Source organism: Leptonychotes weddellii, chromosome 1, assembly GCF_054177405.1.
Source record: "Leptonychotes weddellii isolate Sample4059 chromosome 1, ASM5417740v2, whole genome shotgun sequence".
Classification (NCBI taxonomy): domain Eukaryota; kingdom Metazoa; phylum Chordata; class Mammalia; order Carnivora; family Phocidae; genus Leptonychotes; species Leptonychotes weddellii.
In genome coordinates, this window is record NC_138369.1 from 183,022,176 (window position 1) to 183,033,601 (window position 11,426).

General features: G+C 41.4%; 1 protein-coding gene across 3 annotated transcripts in view; it reads right to left on the reverse strand.

The window, feature by feature from the left end:
- Positions 1–5,403: 5,403 nt before the first annotated feature.
- GART (phosphoribosylglycinamide formyltransferase, phosphoribosylglycinamide synthetase, phosphoribosylaminoimidazole synthetase) overlaps positions 5,404–11,426 on the reverse strand; it is a 31,307-nt gene continuing 25,284 nt past the window's right edge. For all 3 annotated transcript variants that reach the window (XM_081799625.1, XM_081799627.1, XM_081799626.1), the window contains exons 18-22: positions 11,217–11,354; positions 9,822–9,952; positions 9,388–9,529; positions 8,295–8,410; positions 5,404–8,204 (exon numbers count right to left, since the gene is read on the reverse strand). In XM_081799625.1, the coding sequence (XP_081655751.1) occupies positions 8,013–8,204; positions 8,295–8,410; positions 9,388–9,529; positions 9,822–9,952; positions 11,217–11,354 (719 nt within the window). In that variant the 3' untranslated portion in view covers positions 5,404–8,012. The remainder of the gene's footprint in view (positions 8,205–8,294; positions 8,411–9,387; positions 9,530–9,821; positions 9,953–11,216; positions 11,355–11,426) is intronic.

Sequence of the window (11,426 nt, forward strand, 5' to 3'; positions counted from 1 at the left end):
AATGACAGACAATAGCAAGTGTTGGTGAGGAGAAATCAAAACCCTCACATATTGCTAGTGAGAATGTAAAATGGAACAACCCCTTTAGAAAACAGTTTGCAGTTACTCAAAAAGTTAAACATGGAGTTGTCACGTGACTCAGCAATTTCCCCTCCTGGGTATATATGCAAGGGAACTGGAAATATACTTCCACACAAAAGCATGTATACAACTATTCATAGCAGCATTATTTATGATGGCCAAAAAGTAGATACAACTCAGGTGTCCCATCAACTGAAGAATGGATAAACAAAATGTGCTATGTGCATACAACAGATATTACTCCATCATAAAAAAGTGTAAAGTACTGATAACACATTACAACATGGATGGACCTTGAAAACATGCTACGTGGAGAAGCCAGGTACTAGAGATGAGTGATTGCTAGTAGACAGGGTTCTCCTTTTGGAGTCATGAAAATGTTCTGGAATTAGGTAGTGGTTATTATTGTACAACCTTGTTAATATTGTAGAAATCACTGTATTTCAACAGTTGAATTTTATAGTATGAATTCTATCTCAATGAAAAATCAAAAGTGTTAATATTTTTATGTTAAGAAAATGGAATACAGTTGGTATTTTGTTTATATTTAATATTTAATAAAGTTTAATATTTAGAAATCCATACGTAATAAAATCTTATGGCAGTCATAAATTATAATTGAAAATGTGTAACCGAGTAATTTAGACTTTGATTTAAAATTGAAATCTTGGGGCGCCTGGGTGGCTCAGTTGGTTAAGCCACTGCCTTCGGCTCAGGTCATGATCCCGGAGTCCCAGGATCAAGTCCCACATCAGGCTCCCTGCTCAGCAGGGAGTCTCGTTCTCCCTCTGACCCTCCTCCCTCTCGTGCTCTCTGTCTCTCATTCTCTCTCTCGCAAATAAATAAAATCTTAAAAATAAATAAATAAATAAATAAAATAAAATTGAAATCTTCCTGGGGCACCTGGGTGGCTCAGTGGGCTAAGCGTCTGCCTTCGACTCAGGTCATGATCATGGAGTCCTGGGATCGAGCCCCGCATCGGGCTCCCTGCTCAATGGAAAGCCTGCTTCTCCCTCTGCCCCTCACCCCGCTCATGTGAGCGTGCTCTCTCTCTCTCTCAAATAAAATCTTCTAAAAAAATTGAAATCTTCTTACATTTACATATATTGTCAGCATATCTAAGAGAATTTTAGCCATCAGCGTACAAGTTTTTAAGGTATCAAAGTAATTCTCAGAGAATTCTTAAGTCTTAAGTCAGATAATAAAAGTATTGCAGAAGGAAAACAAACATAGAAAACTTAAAATTCAGCCTCAAGTGTTTTCCTGTGTCAATGGAGTCAAGTATTAACCAAAGTCCCTTTAACAATAATGGTTAATGTTTACTAAGAAATAGGGTTGCCTGGCTGGCTCAGCAGGTGGAGCATGCGGCTCTTGATCTTGGGGTTGTGATTTCGAGCCCCACGTTGGGCGTAGAGATTACTTAAAAAATAAATAAAATTTAAAAAATAAAAAAATAAGATATGTAAGCTGAGTTTTGAATGTGTAACTTTAATAAATTGAATATTAGTTTTTAAAAAGCAGAATACACCTGAAAAATCTCCCCTCTCATCCCTGCCCCCGTCCTTTACTGAGGCCAATGGCAGCAGGTGCTGTGTGCCCTTGTGTAGATAATCAACACATAAGCCCTTGGGAGGGCACCCGGGGGACTCAGTCGGTTAGGTGTCTGTCTTTGGGGCTCAGGTCATGATCCCAGAGTCCTGGGATTGAGCCCCATGTTGGACTTCCTGCTCAGTGTGGAGTTGCTTCTCCCTCTCCCTATGCTCCCCCCTCAACTCGTGCTCACTCTCTCCTACTCTCTCAAATAAATGAATAAAATCTTAAAAAAAAAAAAAAAAAGGAATGCCCTTGGGACCCCTGGGTGGTGCATTTGGTTAAGCATCTGACTCTTGATCTTGGGGTTGTGAGATCAAGCCCCACGTCGGACTCTGTGCTCAGTGGGGAGTCTGCTCGAGAGTCTCTCTCTGACCCTGCCCCGTCCCCTCCCTCCCTTTCTCTGACTCTCCCCACTTCTCTACCTTTCAAAAAAAAAAAAAAGCCCTTTTACTCCCATTTCCCTTTAATATATAAATAGAAGCATAGTATGCCTACATACTTTCCTTTACCCTTTTCACTTAACAATATATATCGATCTAGAAAAATCCCACCAGGACTCCCACAGAGTTTACTCTCACTTATTCAACATGATCTCTAGCAACAGCCAAGCCTGGATGGCGGTCGGGCTGGCTCGTCTAGTGGCCAGAAGATGCCACTGCAGTCGTGGCTCTCTGTCCCAGAAGGGCCACCTGAAAACTGGCACAAATTTTGGGAGAAGGTAATAGATGTTAGGGGCTCAATTGTTTTTTCCCCCTCCCAAAATTTGTATGTTGGACTCCTAACCCCCCAGTACCTCAGAATGTAGGAAATAGGAAATCAGGCCGTTAAAGGAGCGATTAACATAAGGCCATTGGGGTGCCCCCTTATCCAATCTGACTGGTGTCCTTATAAGAGGAGGAAATCTGGACACACAAAGGGACACTGGGAATGCATGTGCACAAAGGAAAGGCTAGGTGAGGACGCAGTGAGAAGGTGGCCTCAGAAACATTGATCTTGAACGTCCAGCCTCCAGAACGGCGAGAGAATAATTTCTGGGTAAGCCCCAGTCTGTGGTGTTTTGTTACAGCAGTCTGAGCAGACAAATACCCCGGTTGTGTGATCCTCATACGTTCGTTCAGGGGACTCCAGGAATCTGTATCATCCAAACTGTGGCCTCCCAGATGGAAAACTTTTAGGCTTTTAGCGTTCTCCTTTTCCTCTGGCTGGACGCACCTGTCCCGCAGATCTAGCTTCTGGCGGAAGCTGCCTCCTCCTCGCTTCCTCCAGGGCTATCACGGATGTTTGCATTCTGGCCAGCACACTTGGGGCTCCAGAGCCTCCCGTGCAAGGGAATGGATGTAAGATGCTGGGCTTTCTGGCTTGCTGAAAGGTGCGTGATGGGGTGGCCTCTAGAACCAGAAGCTCCTTCTCTGTTCCTTGAGACACCCTTCTCCTAGCTTCGGTGGCTCCCAACTGCACTGTTGGTTCATTCTCAGGCTCCTTTGAAGACCTTTCTCTCACTTGATTGCTCAGAGTCCTAGGGCTGCAGAGCTCTGTGAGTTGTGCATGCGGATTACCTAAATCATCTACACTCTCCTTCCCGCTCAGTTGCAGCGCCCAAGCTCCGGCTCTAAGCTAATGAGCTAGGTGTGGTCAGGGTAGTCTGTCACGAATCCCTGAAGGTTCAAAGCAGTCCCACCTCCCTCTGAACAATATTCCATCATTTTGCAAAAGAAAGGCACACCTTGCACCCATCCTGAATCTCGCTAGGGTGCTGTGAATACCCTCAGGGCACCAAACAAAAGGCACAATTGAAAAGGCCGATTTGCTGTGCATGCTGAGAAAGCAAAATAAATCCTTTATAAAACTGGAAGGTTTTCAATACTTGGCTTTCAACAAAGTGAAGGACGACCTAATAGATTTGTCAGCTGAATATTTAATTTAAAATGATTTTTGGTGATAGATCTTGTTTTGTGTTTGCACATAACGGAAGCAGTCAAGGGACTGAGTGATACTGCTATAACAAAACAATTTTTTTCCTGTAAAAGTTTGGAGTTTAATGGTGCAGAAAAAATTTTAAATGCAGTTTGACTCTGAGTGCCCATAAATGCTTCAATGCATGAACCTTTTTTTTTTTTAAATGAAATTTATTGGGAATATGGAAATCTTCATGCTTTTATCGCAATGCTTAGAATACAGGTGGGGCTCAGGAATTAGCATTTGTACCAAAATTTACCCAAGAGAATCACCAGGTTAACAGATGGGAGGACTGAGGACTAGGATTGCAGTTCAGATAGACAGATTTTAATAGGATTTCAGTCACAAAGCATGGAAGTTCTATCTATATTCATTTAAGTGACTTCATATTCTGAATGTGAAGTATTTTTTTTATTTATTTTTAAATTTTATTTATTTTTTTAAAGTAGGCTCCACACCCAATGTGGGTCTTGAACTCATGACCCTGAGATGAAGAGTCATATGCTCCACTGACTGAGCCAGCCAGGTGCCCCTGAATGTGAAGTATTTTAAATGTGTGATGTATTTTACAACATCAGATTCAATGTAATCTTGATGTATCTCAAAAACTACAAATTAGGGGCACCTGGGTGGCTCAGTTGGTTAAGCATCTGCCTCAGGTCATGATCCCAGGGTCCTGGGATGGAGCCTTATCTCAGGCTCCCTGCTCGGAGGAGAGCCTGCTTCTCCCTCCCCTCCTGCCCCTCCCCTGCTAGTGTTCTCTCTTGCTATCTCTCTCAAATAAAATCTTAAAAAAAACAAAACTATGAATTAATGTTTTTACAGTGATGTTGGGAATTGTAGCTTTGTTTTGGGAAAGTTTTATGGAGATATAATTCATATGCCACACAGTTCATCCATTTAAAGCATACAGTTGAGTGGCTTTAGATATGTCCATGGGGTCATGCAAGCATCTCCACGATCAATTCTAGAACTTTCTCATTACCTAACAGAAACCCTGCACCCTTTAGTCATCACCCTCAAAGTACATCTATCCCCACAGCCCTGGGCAACTACTAATCTATTCTTTGTATGGATTTGTCTGTTCTGGACCTTTCCAAATCAATGGAATTGTAAACGTGGTCATATGTGACTGGATTCTTTCACTTAGCATGTTTCAAGTTTCATCCATGTTGTATGTATCAGTGCTTCATTTCCTTTAATGACAGGAACACTCCATTGTATGGAAAGACCACATTTTATCAATTCATTAGCTGATGGACGTTTGGATTGTTCCTACTTGTGAATTAATTTAAAAAATGTTAAGTAACAATCGGCTCCAGGGGGCGCCTGGCTGGTTCAGTTGGAAGAGTGTGCGACTCTTGATCTCGGGGTCGTGAGTTTGAGCCCCACATTGGACATAGAGATTACTTAAATAAATAAATATTAAAAAAAAAAAAAAGCCAATTGGCTCCAGAGAAAGGAAAATGGCCTTATGTTGTGGTAAATAAAAGGACGGGCGATCTTAACTTGGACAATTGGATTTTACAACTGGGACTTTAAGACTGGATGAGTGACCCAGAGACACAGGCAGGCAGAGTGCGTTTCAGTTGTGGGGACAGGGCAGATGGAGTGCCCACTGGGTGTGGAGCCAGCGGAGCCTGAGATGGCCCGGCAGCAGTGTCCTTGACAGTCTCCTCCCGGGGCAAGACTTTGGCTGTGGTTCTGCTCCCTTAGCGTAAGAGAGAATAGCCGAGGGAACTGTGTTGAAAAAAATAATGAGGACCTAGCAGCTGTACCAGTTATTAAACTTTATTATGATTAGATACTATGTTGTACTTGGGTTACTTAAGAAGTTTGTATAGCAGTTAAAAAGAGTTAAATAAAAAATCTGAGAAGGAACATTTAGAGACCATGAAGTTTCTCTTAGAAAGTACAACAATCCTCTTGAGAACGTTTGGCTTACTTGTTCTGTAACTCACACTTAACTCCTTTGACTTACGAGACCAGTAGAGCTGATTTAACAGTTGGACCCCCACCCCCCTCTGCCCAATCTTTCTACCGGAACACAAGGTGTGACCAGGGGCTGATTGGTTTTATTCCTGCGTATATACAAAGCCGTTTATAATAAAAGATAAATGTACAGATTTGTTACAATAAAATATTAACCTTGTCTTCACCTTTCTTGTATTGACTTTTTCGTAACTTAAATGACCTTTTCTCTGAGTATCATTATAAACTAATGGCTGCTCATATACTCATCACATCCAAATAATACTGTTTATCCCAAACTAGACAGTAGGACACCCCTGAAGCTGATTCCCTTGTTCTTTCAGTATCGTCCCTATTTTCAAATGTTTTTTGGTTTCTGGCAACCAGATAATTCAGACACATTTTGATTCTTCTTATCCCAAGATATGGAATCAATAACCTTACATGGAGTTCACATTCCCTTTGGTGGAACTTAGTATCAGAGTAAGGGCTAAAAAACTGTATTTCTGAAGTCATAAGCTTACATTGATTTTTCTAATTTGCATGCTGGTACTATTAGCCTCTACTTTTTTTTAAGGTTTTATTGTTTATTTTTAAGACTTTATTTTTAAGTAATCTCTACACCCAACGTGGGGCTCAAACTCAACCCCAAGATCGAGTTGCACGCTCCACCGACTCAGTCAGCCAGGAACCCCTATTAGTCTCTACTTTTATTAGTTTGTGATTTTATCCACCAATAACATTTTCCTTTGTATCTTTAACTTTCTGTAAACTTCATAGGACAATGTTTGGCATGTATGTAATAGGTATTTAATGCCGAGTGAACTCTCCAGAACAAATCAATCAGTTGTTTTTACAGCAAAGGGACCTGTGTGAAATGATGCACCTCAACCTCCAATTTGATGGTTGTTGCTGACTATAGTCAGTGTGAGTAAGGGTGACATCATTGGCCAGCTGCCTGGGTCTGGGGAAACCTACCTGCACCAGGGGCAGTGAATTAGGGTCTGTTGGTAGAGGTGCCTCTCTTCTTAGCCCCCCTACTCTTTCCTTTTGTAAGGCTAGAATTTGTATCTTCTGTATAAAATGACTGCTTTGCTGTTAGGTCTTGAGTTTAAACTCCCAGGGAGGATTCGAACAGGGCCTCCTGGTTATCCTGCCAATAAGGTACACTCCTGTTGGGCAGGCAGACCTTAGGCCACATCACCCTGAAGGCTGCCCAGTAGTCTAAGGATTGCTGGCTGCCTTTGGGCTGGTTGGCCTTTCCTTGTTCACTCTGCTATGGGAGAAATGTGGTACCAAGCTTGGGGTCATGTACATGTGCCTCGTAGGTTGACCTAGACCTCCCAGTTCCAGGATTGCATATCCGGATTGGAAATGAATGGCCAGAGTGGAAAACACATCAGTGCCATTATACTCTTTACTAGTCTGGGGAGACTGCCCTCACTCCTCCCAAACAGCACCTACCACACTTTCAATATTCTATTTATCACCATTCTCAATTTTATGCTCGAGATATACTTGCTAGAATACTGAGTTACAAGAGCTTTCATAACTGGGAAGAGCTATGAAATAAATGCTGACCTTTGAGGGCCTACTCTGTGCCAAGCATGGTTTTTGGCATTTCACACGTATTAATTATCAAAACAACTATGATAGGCATTTGCCTACGTTAGTAGGTGGAGACACAGAGACAGATAGGATGAGTAACATGCCTCAGTCCTATGTTTGATTCTAGAGGCCACCAAAACTCTCCCTTTAACCTTCTAGTATTTATAAAAAGTATGGATGTTGATAACCCATAGAATAACTGTGAAGCTAAAATCTGCGTGGTATAGAAACTGTCAATAATTAGAGAGATGTTTAATGATATTTCAAAGCACAAAGTACACTCTCTCTCAGAAATGGGAGCTACACACCAATTTTATGACCCTAAATTATGATCAGGATAATTACAGTAGAGAAGTCTCAATTCAAACCCATACAGGAAAATAATATAGGGGAGATACTAAGTTAATATATTTAACTTAGTAGCCTTGTGGGTTAACTCTTCAAATACTAGAGCACATATAACTACAAAAAATGGAGGCGGTATCATTCGGAAGAAGACTAGTTTTGGTATCTCGTCCGGCTGAAAGTGAGAGGAATTCTGAATGACCAACTTGATTACGAACCAGAAGGTCCAGAACAGGTAAACCCTGAAAGACCATTGGAGGTGACACACATAGGTCTTAGACCTACTGTACCAGTCTTGTTTTTAACGAATCTCTGTTCCTTAAAAAAAAACCAGCCAGAGGTGAGGGTGAGGACTTCTTTTTTAGCATCTGTTCTTCTCCGCTGAGTCCATGGTAAAAGTCATCATGCAAATAGCCAGACTTTTTTCAGAACTGGCTCTATTCCCGGGTTGGGAGGCTTCACTCTTCTGTGACCCAACGAATCTTGCCGTTTTCTCCAAGCCGTACAGCTCCACGGGCTACCAGCTGGAGGGCTGCAGGAAATATTTTGTGCTCTGCTAATTTCACTCTTTCAGACAGAGTTGCAACAGTGTCATCTCTCTTCACTGGAACAGATTCTTGTAAAATAATTTGTCCAGCATCTACATCTTCCTGGAGAAGGAAGAAGAAGTTTTGAACATTACTTTCTAGCTAGTACAATTTACATACAGACACTAATAATATTTTGGTAGAGATACTCACAGCTACAAAGTGCACAGTACACCCAGTGACTGTGACCCCGGCTTCTAGGGCTTGCTCGTGGGCATTTGAACCCTTAAAAGAAGGGAGCAAGGATGGGTGAATGTTGAGCATCTTCCCTGGAAATTAGTAAAAACACAGTGGTCAGAATTTAAAACTCCTATGTACTCTACCAAAGGAATGTATGTTTTTCTGTCTAGAATCAGGGGTCAGGAGGAAAAGGATTTCTCTGGGATGGGTGTTTCTTCGTAAAAGACAGAAATGAAGTAAAGGGAAATAAAGGTTTTCATCCAGGAGGCCCTGGGGGCAGCAAACTCCCGCCTTGCACAACTGAAGAGACGCCTGCAGGGCAGGGAGGTCAACTCTAGGTCACGGAGCTCTTGAGGAAAATTCGGCCTGCCGCTAGCACGTACTGTTAGAAAGACAGGAGACTCCTGCATTGCGTCTATGTGCTTGACTTCTAAGCATGAAGTGGCATGTCCACCAGCCAGATGCTAGACTGGCTAGTTCTGTGCCTTACGGCACCACAGCTTGGCCAGTTTTCACTACACCACAAGGACTCTGTCTAACCATATTCACTTAAGAAAACAGGAAGTCTTTGGAGAGAGAATCCATTTATTGTCCAAACAGGTGCACAAAAAAGGACAATAGGATGCAGTCAAAACACAAAGACACAGTAACACAAGGCATGTTTTCCAGAAACAGTGCCTACCTTGCCATGTGTGGCAATGGTCTACACTTCCTAAGGAGAGGATGGACTCTTCATTGTGGGATATAGGCAATCACTTCCTTTTGTTTCTACACAAGTAAAAATGTCTACTGAGTATTTACTCAGAAGATGAAATATGAGTAATGTGAGTAACCTAAGCTTCTTTTAGAAAAATGATTAATTACAGCAGGCCAAAGAAAACTGATAAAAAGCGCAGATAAAATGATCATTGGGTCATTCTCTGAGCTGAGGCAAAGGAAATTAAATTATGACCTGTGTTAAAATGGCCCAGTAAATATCTCACTGTTGGGATTGTTTGGGAAGCTAATGACCCTGCATTCTTATTCAGTTGATTTCTCAATGTGGCGTCACACAATTTTTGCTTACCATCCCATTTCCTGACAAAGGGGCCAGATAAAATTCTCATGAATCCTGCAAGACAGACTATGTCTGTGGAGTACTCTTCAAGGACTTGGTCAATTGCTGTGTCAAATTCTACACGACTTTTATATAATTTATGATTAATTACCTGTAACAGAAAAAGATAGGCACAACTTTTTCAATGAATTACCAAAAACGATTTAAAACTCAACCTGTACATAGACCACACTTCCCTTCTTTCTCATGAAGACACCTCTGATATGAAGAATTAAGGAATGGAGAGGATGAAGTAGAAAGGCAAGCCCAGCACACACCCCAGTCCAGAGATCCAAAGAACAAGTTGCCCTTACAGATGTAAGTCCTGTTGGGGAGGTGGGGAGGTGGGGGGGTTATGAGATTAAATACAGTCTGCAGGAAAGACACTTTTCAAAGTAACTCACTCTGGTGGGAATTCCGGCTCTTTCGGCTTTATCTAAACCAGCCACTGCGGCTTTGTTGGAGATAACAACAACAATGTGTGCACAGCTACCTGGCTCCCTTGTACTGTCTATGAGAGCTTGCAGGTTTGATCCTGAAAGAGAAACACACAAGTAAGCGCAAGTTTCTTAATAAAGGTATGTTCCATTTTGCATAGTGAATGTCAAGATTTCCAAATAAATGTCTTAGAAAAGAATGGCAAAATATGTGAGGCTTTTAAATTCCCTTTCTCTTGAATGGAGTAATAGCTTATGAAAACATAGGCACTCTCGGTTCTAGGATATGTAATTGCTCCTGCAAAACAGTATCTTATGATCGAGCACAGTAAAAGAAACAGTATAACATGATTTAAAAACTGGTGAGGAATAAGCTGCTTAAATAAGTAAGAAAAATCAACTCTCTTTCTTTTAAGATTTTATTTTTTTTAAGCAATCTCTATGCCCAATGTGGGGCTTGAACTTACAACCCTGAGATCAAAAGCCACATGCTCTACCTACTGAGTTAGCCAGATGCTCTGAAAAATCAACCGTCTTAAGAAGAAACCACTATGACCCTTACAATAGCTTCTTTACTTTACCATCAACTTGGGCCTAAAGTATATTGAAATCTTAAAAGGGACTTGGAAAGCAGTTACACTTCCAGGAATGTATCCTAAAGAAATAATCAGCTATGCACCTAGAAATGTACTGTATATTTACAAAAATGTTCATAGCAATGTTACTTACAGTAGTGGGAAAAATAAATATGCTATCTCCATCTGAGAGAATATGATACTCTTATTATTATTTTACCCCTCTATCCACAAGAGCCAACCATAAATTTCATATTCTTATTACCAATTAAAAAAAAAAAACAAAAAACACCTCAGTTGTTTTAAGACTTTTTAACTAGAAAGCTATGATACGAAAGTTGGATTTTCCATCTTTTCTGGTTTCTCTTTCTTCAATCATCTTCCTTATACCCTCTACTCTTCGTTTAGGTGTCTCAAAAGCCTGAGAATAGTAGAAAGACTGAGGACACAGAATGAAAGTCCTTAATGATCCCCTGTCCCTGTTCTACTGACAGTTTGCTCACAATTGGAAGGAGGTTTTTTTAGGGGGGAGGGGGAGAGGAGGAAAGAGCACTTCTTTTTAAAATTAATTAATTTTTGAGAGAGAGCCTGTGTGTGAGCACAAGCAGGGGGAGGGGCAGAAGGAGAAGCAGACTCCTCGCTAAGAAGGGAGCCCGATGTGGGACTTGATTCCAGGCTCCTGGGATCATGACCTGAGCCGAAGGCAGATGCTTAACCAACTGAGCCACCCAAGCACCTGGAAAGAGCATTTCTACAGCCCCACAGTAAAGAAGAAGGCATATCTTACCTGTTCCAGATATTAGGACAGCCACTCTTGCCTTTTTTGGTTGGACAGAGAAATGATTTTTCAGAGTGCCATCCTTCAATACTGAGCCATTTATTTGCATGGTTTCTATCAGATTCTTGACTTTCACACGAGGAGAACCTTCATTTCAAACACACCCAATAAATAAGAATGGAACAACTGTGAATTAACAGTAAAAATGGAAAGAAAAGT